At 43.3% G+C, this 22,190-nt stretch overlaps 1 protein-coding gene across 5 annotated transcripts in view; it reads left to right on the top strand.

The window, feature by feature from the left end:
- Positions 1–22,190, top strand: part of NAPEPLD (N-acyl phosphatidylethanolamine phospholipase D) — a 60,681-nt gene that overhangs the window by 34,216 nt on the left and 4,275 nt on the right. For 4 of the 5 annotated variants that reach the window (XM_054692514.1, XM_054692515.1, XM_054692513.1 and 1 more), the window contains exons 2-4: positions 4,503–4,812; positions 13,643–14,289; positions 17,739–17,853. In XM_054692514.1, coding sequence (XP_054548489.1) covers positions 4,519–4,812; positions 13,643–14,289; positions 17,739–17,853 — 1,056 coding nt within the window. In that variant the 5' untranslated portion in view covers positions 4,503–4,518. Of the gene's footprint in view, positions 1–4,179; positions 4,330–4,502; positions 4,813–13,642; positions 14,290–17,738; positions 17,854–22,190 lie in introns of those variants that run through there. The other variant, XM_054692512.1, reaches the window with a different exon arrangement.

The following is a 22,190-nucleotide window of genomic DNA, read 5'->3' as shown; positions in this document are numbered from 1 at the left end:
AGCCTTCACATATAACCCAGTCCTCAGTGGCTCCATATTTCTCCAGGGCTTATGCTCACAGTCGCTGCAGCACCTGGTGTCAAACGGCAGAGGCTGCCATTTTGCACATTCACTGAGTGGACTTCAGTTCTTTTTCTCCAAAAGGAGTTCAGATTGTTATTGTTCAGGTTTTTCTATCTTTCTGTTCCTTTACATCATTTCACTTACAGTGCATAATGTGCAATGGTGTGCCAGTGCCAGCATTATGTGTTGTTTGAATAGCCTTCCTGGTAATGAATAATCCTGAGTGTATCTGTGCACTCCTACCCCGACCAAGGCTATTTTAATCATGTGCAAAGGCCCTGTGATGCAACCAGTGGCCCAGAAGTGGAAATATCATGCATATGAGGAAATGGATGAAGGCCATATGTTTGGGGCAGAGAAGAGTTTGGGCAGGATTGGAAAAACATACCCTTTGGACCATCTTAATGAACCCTTGCCCTCATTCTAAGAGCAGAGAGAATCCTCTGGAAGTTTTCCCTTTAGTTTTGTCATGTATTGGATTACTTTTAAAACGATCAGTCTTGAAGGACTGGGTTTTGTGGGTGTTGGGGTGAGGAAATGTCTTAAGAAAGAAAACCTAGTTTCATAAATGGATAGGGATAAAAACCAGAGTGGATGGGAGCTAAGAAAATGGTGATCGCATGAATAGACAGCTTTGAAAATGCTTGTTGTCCAGGGAAGAAACAGATCCCTTAATGCATTTTCACCCTCATTATATTCTCTAGACCCCTCGAAATATCTGTTCTCTTATTTCACTTTTATTACCCCTACGGCAGCCTGGATCAAGGGCCAGCCATTTCTATTGGTGTAAGTACTTTTAGAGTTTTGCTTCTCCTTATACTCAACCCCTTTCTCAAGCTCGCTGGGTCAGAAATCCACCTTCTCTTCTATACTTTAACATAATTGTGTATTTGATTAGTGTTAGTGTTGCTGCCATTTTGGACTCTTCCCACTTTTTCTTTAGATTTATTTTCATTTATTTATGCCTACAAGAACTGGGATGCAGGCCAGAGGTGCGGGGGTGAGAGGATTCACCAGAGACAGAGTAGGGAGCAGAACAGGCAGATCGACTGAAATACACTGCTGAGGGGAGCAGCGGGTGAGTCAGGGTGAGGTCTGTTGTGCCATGTGGGTCTCAAACTCATGCACAGTGGCTGGTGATAGCTTGATAGCACCAAGACTTTAACCTCTGTACCACTAGGGAAGGCCTCTTCCCACTTTATTATCCACCCTACTCACCCAACTTGCCCTACCAATTGCCCAATGTTTGCTAATATCCGAAGATTCAAGTTTTACTGGTTTAGCTTCCTTATCTCTTGGAGTTATTGTTCTCATTGCAGCTGCCTTACCTTTTGACCAGGCTGCAGTCTACTTCTTAGTGCATCAGTTAAAAAATGGGGATTGTATGTAATACATACCTTGAAATTTTGCTAAGAGTATTAATTGAATAGAATGTGTAATTTAAGGGCCTCCCTGGTGGCGCAGTGGTTGAGCACTGGGCTGTGAAGCTGCCCGCAGCCTCTGCAGCCCCGGTTCGAACCCTGGCTGCCAGGCGAGGGTCCCACATGGCGCACAGACCTCTCCTGCCGCCCGCTGCTTCCCTCAGCAGTGTACTTCGGTCCTTCTGCCTGTTCTGCTCCCCGCTCTGGCTCTGGTGAATTCTCTCACCCTCCTGCGCTTCTGACTGTACCCAGTGCTTGTATAAATAAATAAATAAAAATCTTTTTTTTTTTAAAAAAGAAAAACAGACACTATTTTTTTTAAAAAAAAAGAGAGAATGTGTAATTTAAATAGAATGTGTGAAACATGTAGCATAACATTTTGGTGCTAAGGGATGTCGTAGGCCTCGTTTGTTTCCTTCTCACTAATCCATCTCCCTGGCTCTATTTTTAGCCACTTCGCGTTTTTCTCCTGTTGCCAGAATGGTCCCATTGCTTATAGTCAAACTTCTCTCAGGTCTCAGTCCAGGTCCCAAATCCAGCACCATCCTTTAGGATCTCTTCCTTCATATCTTTCTAGTCTTACAAGCCTTTCTTTTTATATCCTGGCTCTATAAGACTGCTGGATGTCCTTCAAAATTCCTGTATTTGGCTTTCCATTTTTAGTTTTCAAAATCAGAGTAAGCTTTCCTCCTTTCCTCCTTTCCCTCTGTTTGGCGTAACTACTATCTATGTGCATGTACACACACACACACACAGGTATATAGCAAGTGCATTTATCTCGTGAGCAAGGGGCGGCATGGAATGGGCTCTTCCATCTTCAGATTATCTTGTGAACCATGTAGCATATGAGAAAAGTACTTCTTACCATTTCAATAATTTGGGTCAGTTGTTTCGGAAATGTCTTTTCCTAAAGGCTATGAAGTTACAGAGCTGACACTGCTATGATCTTAAGCCAAAATCTGTGTGGTTGCTTGATTTTTTTTTCCCCCTAAAGGGTGTCGAATCCATAATGAGGGACACCTATCTCCCACTGCCCTTGGAGAGCTAGAAATTAGATATAGTAATTAGATAATAGATTTAGCATGTGTGTTCATCTGTTGCATAAAGTGGGGGTTAAAATGCATTGTCTTTGTTTCTGTCCTTTATAGAGGCCTGAGTCTGAACTAAATTATAACTCAGGTAAGGTAATGTAATTATAACTCAGGTAAGGTGATTCTATGAGAAGAGTTGGGAGAAGTCACCCAGGAACTTTGTCGTCGTCTTCTTTTTTTTTTTTTTAAGATTTATTTATTTATACGAGAACCAGGGTACATTCCAGACGTGCGGGAGGGTAAGAAGATTCACCAAAGCCAGAGCGGGGAACAGAACAGGTAGACCGACGAAATACACTGCTGGGGGGAGCAGCGGGCAAGACAGAAGAGGTCTGCCGCGCCATGTGGGACCCTCGCCAGCCAGCCGGGATCGAACCTGCGCTGCAGAGGCTGCAGATAGCTTCACAGTGTGGTGCTCAACCGCCTGCGCCACCAGGGGAGGCCCCCAGGAACTTTGTCTTCTAATAGAATTTAAAGAATTTATGTGTATGGCCATTTAACAGGATCAGGGTAAAGGGCATTAGCATGTGGTGAGTGGCAAGCACTCTATGTACCTTATGTCACTTAATACCTGAAAATTCTCAGGAGATAAGTGAGTGCTTATAGATGAGAAAATTGAGCACTAGAAGCTCAATTTGCCCAAGAAGCAAAGGTTGTTAGACTCTCAGTTATGAGACTCTCTCACAAACAGCAATGTTTGAGAAACAGTGTGTACCTTAGCTTTTCTCAGCTTGGGTTTCTTAATGTTGATTATTCTCCAGACCTTGGACTGTTTACTGTAGACAGTTTGAGGAGGGGGGAGCAGTGATGTCTTGGTTCTGTGTATGAGTTCCTCCTGGAGTTGGTGGTCTTTCCCTTTCTCTTCCTTTCAGTACCATCAGAGCCATAAAAATACGTGGCTTTCTGTTAACAGGGTTTTGAAGTGTATCCTTGTATGTAAATAGAAAGCAGATGTTTAACAGAATAGGGAAGAAGTGAAATTCATAGCAGATACATATTCTGAATAGAGTATCTGTGTCTAGAGTCTGGTGTAGCTTAGAGTTCAGGATTCAGTGCCACGAGTTAGGTGGTGGTGGTAGCAGTACAAGATCACCAGCAACAGCTAACATTTGTTGTGCTGTATCATGTGCATTTGAGTGTGTTACATTTGTTAGAAACATTTATTTGGGGTTATTGTTGTATACATTTTTAAGGTACTTCTACTTTTATAGCTTTTTAAGTTCTCTCAGTAACTCTGGAGGCAAGTAGTGTTGTCTTCAATTTATACGTGAGGAACTTCAAGCACAGAGAAGGTAGGAAACTATAAGATCACACAGCCGGTATAGACTGTACTGACCTGGCAGTTCAAAATCTGAGTTGATTCATATTTGTATTGTTAACCACTAAAGTACATGGCTGAAATGTCTCTCAAGTAATGTACTATTATTCTTTTCCTGGATTGGACTCAATGTGCTTTTTCCGGGGCATTGGTAAGTTTATCTTCAGAATAAAAACAACAAGTTCTGGTGGGGCTACAGCTAAGTTGTTTGACTTACTGAAGTGCCCCCAAGAAAATAAAGCAGTCCTTTCTATGTGTTATTAGCAATAAAATTTTAAATATTCAAACATGAACATGCAGATTTCATGAAGGTGCTTTATTTATTCTGCAGGGTATCACTGAAATGGACAATTGCATATGTTTAAATGCTGGCTGGTGGATTAAGTTGTTTTGGATTATAGCAGATAAAGAATTTTTAAAAGGTTTGGCATAAGAGGTAAAGCAAGTATCTTTTCTGTTTTAGTAAGCAGTGCTAATGAATTCTAAAAATGTATTTTGCAGGAAGAAAGCTTGACCTAACATTTTTACTGGCTAAGTGATACCAAGTAATATGTTCTAATGCATTTAAATTAAAGTATTTCCCCCACTCTCCCTTTTTTTTCCCTTCAGTTCTTCACCAAAGAACATGGATGAAAATGAAAGCAACCAGTCCCTAATGACAAACAGGCAATATCCTCAAGAAGCAGTGAGGAAACGCAGTCATTCAGCACGGAATTCTGGAGGAAATGATTCTTCTAGATTTTCTAGGAAAAGTTTCAAGTTGGATTACAGACTAGAGGAAGATGTAACTAAGTCAAAGAAAGGAAAAGATGGGAGATTTGTTAATCCGTGGCCGACGTGGAAAAGTCCCTCCATTCCAAATGTTCTCAGATGGCTGATAATGGAAAAAGATCACAGCGGGGTTCCAAGTTCCAAAGAGGTAGTGTTTGACTTTTTTGAGTGCCGTGTATTTACTCTGTATTTATGTTCCTTCACTTTGCTGTGAATTGTATTCTGACATTCAGTTGAGCCTTCTTTTTTTATGATCCGGCATAAGGCTGGCTTCTGGGGATAAAGTGAGTAAGATGCCCTCAGGTTCATAGTTTAGCAGCAGAGTACACATAGCAATAACTGTCTGACCTGGTGGTAACTAGACCTAGGAGTAGAGTGCTAAGAAGTATAGGAAAAGGAAGTAGCTAATTCTGCCTAATGAGGCTAGAAAAATGGCTTTCCAAAGGAGGTGATATTTGAGCTAGGAAGATAAGGATGTATTTATTTTGAAGGTAGTTTTCCAAGTGGATGATAGCAGTAACCATGCAGTCATGAAGGTAAGTGGTATGTTCTAGAAAGCAGTAACCCAATGTGTGTTTAGAATCTGGCTTATAAAGATTAGGAGCGTGCCTGGAGCACTTGGTGTTTCACCCTTGGACAAGGCTGTTGAGGCTATGAAAGACTCTTCAGATTACCTTTCCAGACCTTTAAATATTGTCTATAAGTTACTCTTCTTTAAATATGCTAGTTATATTTAGGATGAACTGTATCAATGATTGGCATGAAATGTATTAGGTGAATGATACTGCTTTGTCAGGAGTTGGTGATTGCAGGAGCAACTTTTCTGTTTCTCACCCTTCCACCCCATCTCCCTTGGCCTCTTTTTTCCACCAACCTCTGCCCTGCCAGACTTTGTGGGGTGTTGAGATTAGGAAGCTGACGTTGGTTCTGGGGGAAGGAAGGGAAGAGTGGCCGTCCTTAAAGGCTGGATCTGCAGCAGGAACAGACAGGATGGGGACTGGGTTGGTGATGGTGGTGTTGGAGCTTTTATTTGGGCAAGTGTGTACTTTTTTGTTGTTGTTGTTAGAGGGATATGGGGTTTTTAAAGTCCCTGTCATGATCGCTTTGTTGACATAGTGGATTAGTGTGAATAATTAACACTTTTTTAGAATTCCACATTAATAGATAAAACATTGTATGTTTCCACACTGAGGATGGGAGGCACAAGAAAATTACTTTTTCTTCTGGAGAACCCAATATGCAGAGAAAAGTGAACTCCAGTTGTGAGGAGGACAGTTAGGGCAAGAGGCCAACCGCCTTGGAAATGCCAACAGAATGCATAGCGGAGATGCATGATTGGGACGAATAGGGTAACCTTTGAAAAAATGAAACACACCAGTTATTTTACATTGAAACTATAGTATGCTGACAGGTTGCTTTTTTTATCTAGGAAAAAGAAACATGTATATGTATTTTAGAAAGTTACAGGACAGAAAGTCTCGTAAGACAAATACCCGTGTCTCAACCAGCCTCTTCCATGCAGCGATCTAGCCTCAGAGCAACTTCCAACCCTGTAAGCTGAAGTCTACCTTCGCAGTTACCACAAACCATAAAATGAAAAAGAACAAATCAACCTTGTAAGATCTGTAAGTGTCCACTGTCAGTGCTGTACAGCAGCGCTCCAGGGCATATCCTCTTGCCTCCCTGGAACTTCTGCCTGCGGATGAGTGATCACCCATTTCCCTTCCCCCGGCCCCTGGCGGTCCCTCTTGGATTTCATGACTTCACCTCTTTTAGGTACCAGTGAGCGCCCTCTTGCAGCGTGTGTCTTTGTGGCCCATCTATTTCTAAGGAATACAGGGATGTGCGCCCTTTCCTGGCCTTACCTCCTGCCTTCACAGTGGACGTCGGAGGGAACTCACTCTGTCCTCACCCGCTCTTCCCCACGCGCTCCTCCAGCTTTCCCTGTTTGCTCGAGGGGATGCGTCACAGTTTTTGGTTCCATTTTTAATTTTACTGCTTACATTATTGTGACTATGTCAGTGGTGTTCACGATTAACCAAGCAATGTTTGACGGTCGTACTTTCTTATATACGCCCCCCCACCCCATGTTCATGATCCCTCTGGCTTTCTCATCTCTTTAACTTCTCTGTACTTACAACTCATCAGTGTCCTTCCATTCCTTAACTTCTCAGTATAACTTTGCTGCGGGAGAGCCCCTCGGTGGTCCAGTAGGTAGGGCTGTAATCTAGGCTGGCAGCTTCCATTCTGGGGTCTCTCTCCCAGTACACGTGCCTCTTCTGCCTTGGCCCCCCCTCTCCTCCACCCCACTTGTGCCTCTTGCCTGGACACTCTCATCTTGCTGGAGCACATTCTTAGTTTCCTGAAGAAGGGTACGTGGGAACTAAAGTTTTTGAGATCTTGCTTGTCTGAAATGTCTTTGTCCTTGTTCTTAATGGATTGTGTGGATATAGAATTTTAGCCATTTTTGTACTTGATCCTTTGTGCTTGATCTTTCCTCTGTAGAAACTTTGAGGGCCATACCTTTGGTATAAAATACCTTTGGTAAAAATACTCTGGAATTATACTATAATGTGTGGTTCTTTAAAAGATTTATTTATGCATGCATGCAAGAACTGGGGTACAGGCCAGAGGTGCAGGGGGTGAGAGGAGTTGCCAGAAAGCCTGGGGAGCAGAACAGGCAGACTGACTGAAATACACTGCTGAGGGGAGCAGCGGGCGAGTCAGGAGAGGTCTGCTGGGCCATGTGGGTAGCTCCCTGGTGGGGGATCGAACTCCTGCTGCAATGACTGTGGATTGCTTTATAGGTTGTGTCTTAACCCTTTGTGCCACCACGGAGGCCCCTAATGTATGATTCTTTATTTGCCATGCTTGGTGGCCCTTTGGGCCCTTTTGATGTGAAAATCCATTTTCTTTAGTTCTTTTCATTCTAAAATGACAATTATATTTTGGACTTCCTCGATCAATCCTTTATAATTTAATTTTATGTGTTTATTTCTGTCTCTAGTATTTGTACAGATTTCCTCAAGAAGTTTTCATTTTGAAATACTTACTATGCATCTCATAGAGTGATAGGTGAAAATGTCATGAGAGGTTTTTTAAAACAGATTACAAACTGTGAATGCCACATGATCTCTAACTGTGCAAACAGAACTGGCAGTGAAAATCCATGTCAACGGGGGTTACAGTCATCCCATGTTGATATAGCAGCTGGCCACTCTTTCTGTTTTCCTGTAGTGTCCAAACATTCAATGAAGGGCATTTTATAATCAAGGAGCTTAGAAGAGATAAGCCATTTTGATGAAGCTTACACTCCTATCATGGATAACATGGCAAAAAAAAAAAAAACCCCTAAAACATCATTAATAAATAATTGGAGGTATTAGTTAGCATAGATCTATTCAGTGTTTATATCTATTGTCTAAATATGTAAAATAAGATATTTTTTATTTAAAAAATCTGAGCTTCAAAGTATAGTTATTAAAGTTTCTTGACAGTAAAAATGTACCTTCAGCTGGAAGAAAAAGATTAACTTGTCTACTTTGAAAATGATTTTTTTTTTGTTAAGATCTATGCATCTATGCACACAAGAGCTGGGGTAAAGGCCAGAGATGCAGGGGTGAGGGGGTGAGAGGACTTACCGGAGACAGAGCGGGGAGCAGAACAGGCAGGCAGACTGAAATACACTGCTGAGGGTAGCAGCAGGTGAGACAGGAGAGGTCTGCCTCGCCATGTGGGTAGCTCCCTGGCCGGCTGGGTATTGAACTCGTGCTGCGGATTTGCTTCATAGTGTGGTGCTTAACCCCTTGCGCCACCAGGGAGGCCCTGATTTTTTTTTTTTTAAGAGGTAAAATATATAGCCTCCATCCTAAAGGGTTTTTTGATTCTAGTTGGGAAGAGAACACATATACACATAAAAATAAGAGTAACTGCCACTTGACAAGTTCCATAGAGAAAGCAGACAAATTAAAGACCCTTGAGGAATTCATCCAGTCTAGTTAAGAAAATTCAAAAATAGGTGAGAAGTTAAAAAGTGTATCATCACATTAGCAGTTGGAAACAAAGAAATGGTACTAACGAGAGCACAATGCAGCAACAAAGCAGCACAGAGAACTGTAACTTAGTTTTAGACATTGAGAACAAGCAGGCCGTCACAAAATGCTATCAGGCCAGAGTGGAGAAGGAAAGCTTTTAAAAATGGAAACTCCAGTAAGGCCTTGTCTCTGGGTCAGCCATTGGTATGGACAGAAATTGTTGTGCACAGCCCTGTTAGGACTCCGGCCTGTAGACCCCGACTGTGTTCAGCGCCGTTGAGACTCAGACAGTTGCCCTCCCTTGTGAGTTCCTGGGAGGAACCCTGACGGCTTTCCCCTTACGGCTCATCAGCCCCACTGTGGAGGCTCGGCCTCTGGGGCCTCCCTGCGTCTAGAGGCCGGTGCCTGTGCTGCACACAGTGGGCCTGCTTACCTCAGGGTTTCACTGTTCACCCTGAAAGGACCTTGAGACACACAAAAATGAAGCAAATGGCAAGCTGAAAGGAAAGCTATTTGGTTTTTGTTTGTTGTATGTAAATTAAAAAGATTACCCTAAAAAATAAGATTTAGAAAGTGTAACAATTTGCATGAAATCTCTTTTTGCTAATGCAGATACTCTTAAAATAAGTATATTAACAAGAATATGGATTTCATTATTTTAAAGTTATTATGTTTTATGCCAAGGAAAGAGTTATGGTTTAGTGAAAACAGGGAGGGTCTTGATTCCAGTTTCTCTGAATGGAACACTTACCATATGACCCGGGCAAGTTTCTTAATGACCCCCCTTTGTTTGGTCTGGTTATCTATAAAATAGCAATAAGGCCCGCTTCACGGAGGCAGGTGGCATCATGTACTTCAAGCACCTGGCAATGGTGACACCTGAGTGAATGTAAGGGTTTTTCCTTTTCCCCAAGAAAAGTAGAACATTAACTCCCGTACTAGTTAATACAGATGTAGGGATTTTCCCATTTGCCAATTTAGAGAAGGATGATCAGCCAAGAAAAATCTTGACCTAGCAAAGAAAATGCTGAGTGAATGTTTGGTTTGCTCAAATAAACAAGAATTTCACTACCCTCCCATCTTACATGCTTTTTAGACTTATGATTAGGGTAGAAGGTAAATTATTTATTAGGGGTAGGGGGAAATCTCAGTGGTACACTCTTTTGAGTTTTATGGGGTGGTAGTGGTGGACATCACCTTCTTTAAAGTAAGTTGCTCTTAGATGGGTACAGAAACAATATAGCTTGAAGAAAGGAACATGAGAGGCCTCCCTGGTGGCTCAGGGGTTAAGTCTCAGCACTGTGAAGCTATCTGCAGCCACTGCAGCCTGAGTTCGATCCCTGGCCAGGGAGGTGACACATGGTGCAGCTGACCTCTCCTGTCTGGCCCGCTGCTCCCCTCAGCAGTGTATTTCAGTCAGTCTGCCTGCTCTGCTCCCCACTCTGTCTCTGGTGAATCCTCTCACCCCCCTCCCCCAATCTGTGGCCTGCACCACAGCTCTAGTATGCATAAATCAATCTTTGGGGGAGAAAAAAGGAACATGGGAAAAAAAAAGCTTAATTCAGATCCCTGATCAATATTTTATTTTCTTTAGAAGACAGTTTTGTTGAAAGATAATCCATACTATACAACTGATCTGTTCAAAGTGTTCAGTTCAGTGGTTTCCTATATAGAGTTGTGCAGCTGCCACCACTATCTCTAATACATCTTCATCACCCCCAAAAAGAAACCTCGTGTCCTTGGCCATTGTCCCTTCTAGTCCCTGGAAATCATCAATCTGTTTTCTGTTTCTGGATTTACCTGTTCTGGATACTTGAAAACAGGGTTGTATAATAGGTGGTCCTGTGTGACTAGCTGCTTTCAGTACCTTGTGTGTTAATCCTTGGTTTGGAGAACAAATTGAGGCTACCAGAAGTGTTGTGTTAAAGGTTTTCTTTCCCGTCAATGATCAGCGGACAATGTCAGATTGAACTTCATGTGGCTTTTAAACAAATAGTAAAAAAATGAAAAAGCTCATTTTCAGGAATTCTGTTATTTTGATGTATGGTTGAAACATGATGTTACTTAAAATGTTGCTAACATAAAACAGCTCTGCATATTCAAAAAGTACAACTTGATGAGCGTTGACATATGTATATACCCACAGATAATCACTGTACTCAACATAATGAATAGCTCCATCATCCCAGTTTTCTTAAGTTCTATCTTACTCTCTCCCATGGGATCCCCAGCTATTGCTTGTTTTTGTTTTGTTTTGTAAATGTGTACTGAGACTATCTGGCAGTAAGTATAGTGGTGAGAGGCAGTATGGAGGCCAGCGGGGTGACCTGCGCGTGCTCTAACTTCATCTGTAATAATACCTACCACTGCTGTTATGGTCACTATTCAACAGGTTTTAAAAAGCAGTACAATATCTAGACCGCAGGAAGCACTCCACAAATGGTAGCTGTTGTTATACTAACATACTTGATGTCTTAATTCATCATCTTCATTATTTTGTGCTTAGTACGAAGTCTGCACTTGGCAGGTACTTAGTTTATTTTCATTCCGTCCCGATCCTCCTTCATTCTTGGTAAATAGTCTATTTGGCAATTACTAGTATTGTTTATTAATTATCAACTTTAAGAAATGGAGAATTTACATTTGTTCATCGTTTATCAGCGGATGTGTTTATCACCAAATAGGGCATTGTCATGGTTCTGGCTGAGGAAGGCGTGAGGTACCTTGTGTCTGCATCTAACCAGACTACAGGGCAGAAAATCCAGATGTGAGAACAAAGTGGCATGAACACTGAGAGGCAGGAGCGCGTCCGGCGAGGAAGACTCAGGGACGGCCCCACGATGGCTGTGCGGTTTAAGGTCTCGGGGTGAGACCGGGAAGACACTGTAACGGGCGTGGAATCGGCACCACGCGGGCTCCCAAGCTTAGCGCAGGGGAGGGAATGGTCCAGTGTTGGGCGGAACAGTTGCAAGGGGGGGCTGGCTGAAAACAGCTGGAAGAGGGGGGTCAGGGCAGTCCACTGACAGCCTCATCACTGGCTAGGGGGGTTTTGTCAAGCAGTAGAGCCAACGATGATGGTCAGCAAGGAACTCTAACTGTGAGGAGACTGTTTTGAGGTGTCTCCTGTGTATGGAGTGAGTTGGCAAGAAGACAGAATAGCCATCCTCAAGTTTTTAAAGGGTCTGTTACTTTGTATCTTTACTAGGTTCCTGACTGATAAAGGAAACCCCTTAAGGTGCAAGTGACTGCTGGTTGGCGGCAGGTTGCTGCTTTTCTTTTAGAATATTCGGAGCGCTTCGGGACGGCCACTCCAACCCAGTCCCCACAGCAGCGCAGGCGGTTACTGTGCTCATTTTTCAGATGCGAAAACAAAGGGTTAGAGTTGTAATAGAAATCTTCCTACTCCGTCCCCTGAGCTGCTCCTTTTCTTCCCCTGCCCAAGCCCTTTCCCGATTCAGCCCATCGCAGTGACCGCATTTCCTTCACCAGCTTCTTCCCCGCCTGCCCTCTTTTTTCAGGACCTAATCTCTCATGGCAGCTGTGGTGACCCACTGCAGGTTACAGGTCCTCCGTTGCCTCCAAGTATTTCACCTAAACGTGAACAGACTTGTGTCTCTCCCCCGCTCCCCCCACCCCACACACATACCGCCTCATGCCTTCTGGGTGGAGAACAGCACCAGCAGCTCTTACTGTGTTCTCATTCTTTCACAGTTGTTTGTCCCCTGTCCCCAAATGCCACTGTCCTGCTTGGCTGTCTTTGCTGAGCAATTCTCCACCTGAAACGCCCTTCTTTCCTCTGCACCATAAGCTGCTTATCCTTCTTGCCAGCTGCCACCTGGGAACACAGGTCACCCTGTCAGAACTGTGGCCGCTGGGCCCTTTGTCCTTCCCCAGGGGCGGTATAGTGGCATGCATTTAATTCCATGCCATACTTTTCCCAGGATTGATTTGTGCCAACTTACAAAAATACATGTATGGATAAAAACAGTAGAAAATAAAACCAATAGCATGATCAGCTTTTACCCTGAGCTTCCTAGGCAAAGCAAAAAGGGAAGTGCCGGCTAACGACAGTCAAAGGAATAAAGCCAGATGCTCTGGAGAAGAGCCTTTCCGGTTACTGAGTCCGAGAGGTCTAAGGGGAAGAGGCTGGCGGAAGTCCTGGGTCTCGACGGTAGCACCTACACAGCAAGTGCTTTGAGACGGCCTCTTGAAAGGGGCCCTGATGTCAAAGCTTACTTCATGAGAACAGCTTCTTGTTGGTCTGCCTTCACCCAAGGATGAAAATAACCAAAGAAATGAAAGATCACATTCTGTTGTAGCTAGCATTTCACATCCGAGAAATGAGACTCCTCCCCCCGGGCAGGAACCATGTTTCACTTTGTTTTGATCAATGACAGAAACCCTTAAGGGGCAGGACTGTGGCGAACGGTCTATTGACTGCGGTTTGCCCAGGAGTCACCACAGCACTCTGCTGATTTCTGTGTACTCCGAAAGTAAAGGTTTGTACCTCAGATCCAGGGTCTACGAATAGCCCTCCTTTTTCTTCACTGTTTCCAGGACTGACCTGCTTCTGGGACAGTTCTTAACAGCAGAGGCAGCAGCCCAGTGAAATGGCACTAGCAAAGTGAATGCATCGGGGCCATCTACTTCTGGACTTAGAGAGTGTTTAAAACATTTAATTCAGCAGAACTCTAAATTTAAAAATTCCCCGTTGTCATATTTCAGACTAAGATGTCCCACTGCGGTTTGCCATGGTTGTTGGATCAGATTCAGAAAGAAGTGCATGCATTTTCAAGAGAAAAGCAAAAATAGCCAATTTACCGAATGACGTCAGTTTTCCCCAAATAGCCCTCCCTCTTCTCTAGAATTTAGGTCAAATGTGTTCTGTGATGACATAATACCTTTTATTTTTCCTAAGAGTTGCTTCACTTCTTGTATACACAGGAACTTGACAAAGAACTCCCAGTGCTAAAGCCATATTTTATCGATGGCCCCGAAGAAGCCCGAGTGAGAGAAGCTGGCCTGCGGGTCACATGGCTGGGACACGCCACGGTGATGGTGGAAATGGACGAGCTCATATTCCTGACGGATCCGATCTTTAGCTCTCGTGCTTCACCCTGGCAGCACATGGGTCCCAAGCGTTTCCGCCACCCGCCGTGCACTATAAGTGAACTCCCCCCTATTGACGCTGTCCTCATCAGTCACAACCACTATGACCACCTGGACTATAACTCCGTCATCGCTTTGAATGAGCGATTCGGTAATGAGCTGAGATGGTTTGTGCCTTTGGGCCTCCTCGACTGGATGCAAAAATGTGGCTGTGAGAATGTGATCGAGCTGGACTGGTGGGAGGAGAACTGTGTCCCTGGACATGATAAGGTCACCTTTGTCTTCACACCTGCCCAGCACTGGTGTAAAAGGACTCTACTGGATGACAACAAGGTTCTGTGGGGCAGCTGGTCTGTCTTGGGGCCTTGGAATCGATTTTTTTTTGCAGGAGATACTGGATATTGCCCAGCATTTGAAGAGATAGGAAAAAGATTTGGGCCTTTTGACCTTGCAGCTATTCCCATTGGAGCTTATGAACCAAGGTAGGTGGACTTCCAGGGAAAATATTCCAGCTCCATAAGTTAACTTTTTTTTTTTTTTTTTTTTTTTATATAGAGGCATGTTTTCTTTCTTTCTTTCTTTATTTGTTTGTTTTTGTTTATACATGCACTGGGTACAGTCAGAAGCGCGGGAGGGTGAGAGAATTCACCAGAGCCAGAGCGGGAAGCAGAGCAGGCAGAAGGACCGAAGTACACTGCTGAGGGGAGCAGCGGGCGGCAGGAGAGGTCTGCACGCCATGTGGGACCCTCCTCCGGTGGCCGGGGAGCAGCCGGGGATCGAACTGGCGCCGCAGAGGCCGCAGGCAGCTTCGCAACCCAGCGCTCAACCGCTGCGCCACCGGGGAGGCCCTCCATAAGTTAACTTAATAGTAGTTCTGATGTTACGATGCTATATAATCGTGGTATTTAGTGGTGGACTATGTTATACATTGGTTGGGAGTTGTTGAGTCAGGTTAACTTAAATTTAAAGATAGAATGGATTAAACTATCAGTTAAATATTTTCAAAATCAAAAATATTACCAAGAAGGACTGACCAAGGGTTAAGGAATTATCTAGCCAGAAGTCGCAAAAGCTAACTGCTGAGTCAGTAATCAAGCCTCTATCTTACTTTTCCTTTCCCACAGAGGGGAAGGAACTACCTTTACGTACCCACCTTTCCTCCCATGAGTGGAACGCACTCAACCCAGTCCTACAGCTCTTTGCTTAGCAGAAAAAGATGAGGAATTGATTGACAGCAGTAGTCCCTTGCGATGGTCGCATTTCGGTCATGCTGTGGTTAAACTGGTAATGACAGCACTGCCTTACTCACCACTCACCCACCAGCCTCTGCATATTGAGCAAGCCGGCAGTGGAGACCTAGGAGATCCAGCCCCTGCCTTTTTAAGTCTATTTAAGGAAAAGTAATTTCCAAGCATTCATTTAAGATTTTACTCAACTCTAGTAGATACCTACAAGTAAAGAGAAAATAAATACTGATAGTAACAAAGGGCTGGTTTAAGACACTTTATTCTAAAGCACATGCCTAGATGTATAAATAATTATATACAGGATTGCCTTTTATTTAGGTGATCCTACAAGCAGAACAGTTGTTTCATTAATACATTGTTGAAATGAGAGAATTTGTTTCCACCTGACTTTATTATATTTTAACCATAAGTAATTCTTTTCTCCCATTTTTTTTCTTTAAGGGACCAGCTATTCTTATTTCTAAAATGATACGTATTAGTGCTTGAATTTAACTTTTTCATTTAATTCTAATTTCTGTTCAAAGCTGCAATCAACCTGTTCTCAAACCAGTTTCATATGGTATTGATCTTTACTTAGTATAGTCTTAATGTTAGGATACTTACTTGCCCTTACGAAATTACATTTTCATGTGCAGCAATATATAAATTGGTCACATATGTGATGACATAATACGTACAGCCAAACTTAATTTTACACTAGTTCCCCCTTCATGCTTCGCTGCAGATGGGAGGACAGTATTTGCTCTAAAAGAATTGTAATTGTGGTAGTTTATATGGTGTAAATGATTTCTCTGGTAATGTTTTAAAAATGTTATCAATAAAACCAGAGTATTCTATAAGCATAAGATTATTACACTAGGGTAATTCTGAATACGAGGGAGATTTCATTCTTACTTCTGGGATGATCTGACACCAGGTATTCTATCCACGTCAGGGTTTTAAGATTCTGATTTTTATTTTTTACCTCAGAGTAAAAAGTCTTATTTCAGATAGCTATGAAGGTAGAAAGAGAATTGGTCTATTCCTTGGGTTTGCAGTGGGAGTTAAACTCGAGAAGCACCAGCAACTGTTCTCTTGCCCCAAATCCTAGCGTCACGAGGCCTGGACACAGCGCAGCACTGATCTGCCCTGGAGAACACAGCAGCTTTGTACTGGGCTCTCACGGGGCCTGGCCACTCCCGATAGTAAAGGACAGCCCTCTAGCTGTTGCAGATGGGTGAACTTTTCCATGATGTGCTCTAGAAAGTGCAGAAGCAGCTGTGCTGACTCCATATCCGTTAGCTGTATGGAGCATTGGTTGCGAGCCTGGGGTGTAAATAATGTGAAGACAGCACTGCTGTCTTCCCTCTTCTGAACCGATGGCTGGGAAGGTAAAGGACTTGTGCTCGGCTAGCATGCTTTCCCCCCGGTATTGGAAATTATCCTTTCTCCTGAAGGTGGTTTTGTCAACTCTTCACTCTTGGGAGAATTCTACCAAGCAGGTACTTTCTACAAACTTTCTCCTTAATGTGCTTATTTTTTTCCTTCAAATAGATTTAGTTTTATTGTCACTCCTCAAACCTCCTTCTGCCATGTTGTAATGGTTGGGGTGTCCAATACAGTCAGTAGAAGTGTTAAGAACTTAAATTCTTGCCTTATTCCTGAGGTTAGAAGAATATTCCTCTTTTAAACACTAAGTTCAATGCTAGCAATTGGTTTTTAGAGACGTGTTTATCCTTTAAAGGAGATTCTCGCCTTAGTTTGCTCAGGTTTTAGCAACAATGAACTTTGACAAGTTTTTTTAATAATTTGCGAAGAGCACATGGTATTTTATGGAGAGAAGTTATTAACACATTGATTGGTTTTCAAATGCTCAATAGACCTTGTATTCCTAAGAAAAATCCCACTTGATGTTGAATTATCCATTTTGTACATCACGCTTACATACATCTTTACTGTTAGTGGCAGTACTACTGAGACACCCTCAGCAGGCATTACCACCGCAGTGCGCCCACCAGCCACTCGCCCACCATCTACCACCACAGTCCCCACTGCCTCCTTCCCTCGTTCTTACCCCTCCCACATCTTACCCCCACAACTCTGTCTTCTTCAATCACTACGTTCCACCTATCCTACCCTGAATAGCCACTGCCTTATTTTTGCTTTTGATCTCTAAATATAAAATTTTTGTTGACCTTTTGCTTTTAGCAAGTTTTAAAAATGTTGTGGTAAATTATTCAGGTTCTCATGCAACTAGTTTTTGGTTTTTAGTTGTTTACTGATTATTTGCTTTTTTTGATTGATACCAGGATTGCAGAGTATCTACTTACTAAATTAATAGACAGGTCTTCAGAATAAGTCATCAGTAAAGTCAAAATACCATGAGACAACATCTTGGGTAAAGGAGCTATGCCTAGAATTCTACTAGTCAGGGTTCTGGGATCAAGCAGAAAGATACTGAAAAGCTTTCACTCCTTTCCTGGGTCAGGGGAGTTTTGCTTGGGACTTACCTATTGAATAGCAATTCGAAGACAAAAGAATTTTGCTTATTTTTTTCCAGCAGGAAAAACTAGACTTAAGGGAAATGGTCTGCTTACTATGATTTATTCTTGTGCAGAAGCTTAAAGGTTGATGAGACAAATCAGTAATTAGAATTCAGTGTCTATTTTAAAGACCAAAATAAATGAATTCTTGTGTTCTATCAGGTGGTTTATGAAGTATCAGCATGTAGACCCAGAAGAAGCTGTAAGGATTCACATTGATGTTCAAACGAAGAAGTCGGTGGCAATTCACTGGGGAACTTTTGCCTTAGCCAATGAGGTGAGTTTGCTCATGATAAAAATAATTAGCTATGTGCTGGACCTAGGATAGGATTCAAGCATGCCATCCCCTAGTGGTGTTTTTAGATACCAAACTGGAATCAAAACCTGCCCAGCCATCATAGTCACCAGATGAACTAAGATGATAAATCATGTCAGTTAGTAAAGCATTTATACACTGGGGGGGTGGAGGGGGGAACCCTCATGGCCTGCCTATTCTGGCTCCATGGTTAACAAAGCATGTATTTATATAACCAAAAATCTGTAGTCTTGGGGAACAGAAAAATGATCACTTCCCTCACGTGTTGAAAGGAGTAAATGCTGTATGCAACCTAGAACAGATAAAGTGGTCTGAGTCAGGACTGTCTGGCGGGATCAGGGAGAGCTTCATGCAAGAGGGAAGGTGAATGTGGCTATGTGAAAGCGAGGAGGAAGGCGTTTCAGGAGAAGGAAAAGGCAGAGCATGGGACTGGAGGCAGCAAGCATGGGAAGGGCTAGTTGAGCCGCAGTAGTGACCGGGAGCACAAGAGGGGAAGTACGGCCAGACAGTTTGGAACTTCTGGGGACAGTAAGTTGTTCAATGAGGAATCCTTGCTTCGGTGTCAGCTGTGTGAGTTTCTGGGATAATTGATGGTGTTAGACCTAGACTAACCCAGGAGAGCTGGTTTTTCCTTACAGTAGCTACGACCACTTGTCAGGGTTTTGGGATCAAGCAGGACAGCAAAAGCTTTCTCTTTTCCTAGATTCAGGGCCAGCCCTAAGCAAAATTTGGAGACGGACAGTTGAACTGGCTTCTCCGGATTTGTTTTGTGTGGCCTCTTCCCCATGTAGCATGCCTCTGCAGCAACCCTGTGTTTTCATGTCATTTTAAGTTCTCTCTATTTCTGGCCTCCCTCTTCCTAAGTTGCATCTTGTTCCAAAATTACCTAATACACTGTCTGCCCTCTACCAGCCTTCCCAGCAAAATTAATCTCACTTGAGATTGAAGAGAATGTGTGTGCTTGTGCATTTGGAGAAGGGGAGTTTATTACTGGTTTCTAGTGGCAGGTCACTATTTGGAGGTAATTTTGTATGCCGTGTGTATGTGTGTTCTATTGTGGCTTGAGCTAGAAGATACACTAGCTACTTGGATGAAGTGAAGTGGTATTTTATTAACTTATGGAAAGAGGATTCCAGAATGACTTCTATTGAGCAAATGGATAAACAGTTGTGCTCTCAAATGTGATAGGGGAGATGAGGATAGAAAACTTCATTTAAAAATTATTATAGGGCCTCCCCGGTGGCCCAGCGGGTTCAGCGCCGCGCTGTGAAGCTGTCCGCAGCCTCTGCAGTGCGGGCCCGATTCCCAGCCGGCCAGGGAGATTGCCACATGGCGTGGCAGACCTCTACTGTCTCGCCCGCTGCTCCTCTCAGCAGTGCTTTCGGTCCTCCTGCCTGTTCTGCTCCCCGCTCTGTCTCTGGTGAATTCTCTCACCCTCCCGCACCTCTGACCTGTACCCCAGCTATTGCTTTCAATAATTTTTTTTTAAGATTTATTTTTTTATACAAGAACTAGGGTACAGGTCAGAGGCATGGGAGGGTGAGAGAATTCACCAGAGACAGAGCAGGGAGCAGAACAGGCAGATGGACCGAAGACACTGCTGAGGGGAGCAGCGGGCGAGGCAGGAGAGGTCTGCCGTACCATGTGGCAATCTCCCTGGCCGGCAGGAAGGGAACCCGCGCTGCAGAGGCTGGGGACAGCTTCACAGCACTGCGCTCCATTGGCTGTGCCCAAGCTGCTGCGCCACCAGGGAGGCCCTAGCCTTCAGTAATTATTCCTGTTAAAAATCTAACCTCCATTTCATAATAAAACTTAGAAAAAACTGATTTATTCATAGCAATTTGGAATTCATTCTGACAATAGTTGTATTAACTTGACAACTAAGTTTGTTATAAAATAGATGGAATTTTTCAGGAAGGATGTTTAGCATATGATTTGTAAACACCTTAAGACTAGTTGCATACATAGAACGAGTTATGTAATAGCTGTTGAGTATACTGTAAGCAGATTAAGGATGTCCTTAACTTGGCTTTAAAATTGTATTCATAGCAATATCTAATTTATAAGGGATGATGTATTTAAGCACTGAAACCTCATTCACTAGTTTTTGTGGAAATGAGTTTCAGGCTACACATGTTAACTTTTTAGAGGCCAAGGTGTTTAATTTGAATATCTACTAATGTACTAGGTTGATAGCCCCCTTAAAAGGGAACGCATGCTTGTCTGGCACTGAGTGGATGCAAGGAGCTGGAGCATCTACTTTCAACACTTACTTCTAATCTGTTGTCTTGCTTTCTACGGAGCATTTGTGTCTCCCTTGGGGACAGAAGTGCTTGCACTGTGAGATAGCCAGCTATCTGTCGTCCCTCAAGGCTTTCTTGCCTACTTCTAGTGTTATCTTCTCGATGGTTGCAACAGCCAGGAACTGGCCTATGGAGACACTGAAAGATACTGCAACATCAAAATCCAGAGTTACAGCTTGTAACTAAAATTAGCTTAGCAAAGAGATCAGCATAGGGTGGCTGTGTAAGAATTTAACAAAACAAATTATTTTCCTGAGGGGGAGGATTCCATCTCTTTGAAATTTTGTATGCTATTAAAAGAAATTGCATTTTACTGGTAATAGCAATCCAGTATGCATACTAATGGCCGCAAGGACATTCCTGATCTCAACTAGTCCATTACTAAGTTGTTGTCTCTAGGAATCAATACTCAGTACAAGGCATCCTTTTCTACTGGAGCCTGATATTTTGCCTGGTATTTCATCTTTCCTACATCTCTCTCTTCTTCCACTTGAGTTATCTGGAACATTTTAATGTTCCATTTTCTGAAATTCTTTCCTCAGCAAGTCTAAGGATTCCTTGGCTCTTGTCAGTTCTGTCATTGCATTCCTCACAAACATCGTTTCTACTTGGGTTTTCTTAAGAACTTAAATTTCTTTGGTGAAGAATTACTTGTGTTCCCGGACATCTTTTCTGAGGTTCTGAACTACTGGTTAGCGCCTCCAATTCTGACTCAAATTGGATTCAGCTCAATTATCCATCTCCAGGTCGCCTTATCTGTGCTTTCATTTACATGCTCTTGCCCCCTCCCCCAGAGAAAGTGGTTTTACTTTTGGGATCCTCCCCGTCAAGAAGATGGGAGGGAAGAGAGTGTATGTGAGGAGGTGGGAGCCCAGACGCCTCAAGGAAGTGTTCAGATTGGGTGGGGAGGGCACTGTTCTCTCTCCATGGCCAGCGGCTGCTCCGACTATCATGGGGGCTCTGTGATTTGCAGCCTCAGGAGGAAAGAGCAGGAGGTGGGTGCCTTACACCAATCTTACTTTACACTTTAACCAGATCGATGCTCTAGGGCTATTATTGTTCCAGGGCTCAGCTAGGAAGACACAGTAGGTGGTGGTCCCCCGTGTCAGCCCATGTGTACTAGAATCTGTCCTCCCCAAGTTTGTGCACGAAAGACCGCTGCCATGTCCAATGCTCCCCTCCTCTCTCCCTGCTCCAAAAGTTAGCTAGTAACAGAGCACCCACCTCAGGGAGAAAGATGCATGAGATGTGGTGCTGAGGTAAGTGTACACCCCCTCCCTCAGGTCTCAAAAACCTTTTCTAGTTTTCTTAGTACATGACTGGCTGTCCCTTCTTAGTCTCTGCTGCTACTTTATCCCCTGTCCTTCTAAATATTGAGTGCCTTAGTCCAGGCTTGTTTCTCTAGTTGGCTACGCCCTTGCAGATAGCATCAGTCTATAGCTTTAAAATACTATCTTTCCACTAGATACCAAAAATTTAAGTCCCCAATCTTGCCTCAAACTTGTTTCTGTTACATCCCAGTACTGGCATCTCTCTCCTTCCAGTTACTTAGGCCAGATCTTGACTTCTCTTACATCCTCTATCCAGTTTTTCCACACATGCAGCTCAGCCTACATGTATGCAGACTTTCACAACTATTCATCACCGCCACTCTACCTCTTACAGTCTGTCCTCACCACTACAGCAGGCAGGTCTGGACTTTGCCAGAATGACCTGACATTTTCCCTTCATACTCAGTCAGCTTTGCTTGCACAGCTGCCTTTAAGGCCCTGTGCAGTCTGCTCTATTAGGTCTTTGTTCAGATGTCACTTAAGAACTTCTTAGACTCTCCTATTTAAAATTAAACCTCCATCCACACTTATTACCCCACCTCACATTCACCCCCTATACTATTTTCTTTCCGGTCTCTGTATTAGACGTAGGTAAGGTTTTTGTTGGATTCACTGGCCTGGCTACGCTGGAGGCTCTTGAATGATAGTTATTACATGTAGGACA

This window comes from Talpa occidentalis, unplaced genomic scaffold, assembly GCF_014898055.3.
Source record: "Talpa occidentalis isolate TD23 unplaced genomic scaffold, MPIMG_talOcc4v2.1, whole genome shotgun sequence".
Taxonomy (NCBI): domain Eukaryota; kingdom Metazoa; phylum Chordata; class Mammalia; order Eulipotyphla; family Talpidae; genus Talpa; species Talpa occidentalis.
Note: the sequence above shows the minus strand (reverse complement) of the source record. Positions and strands in the feature narration are given on the sequence as shown.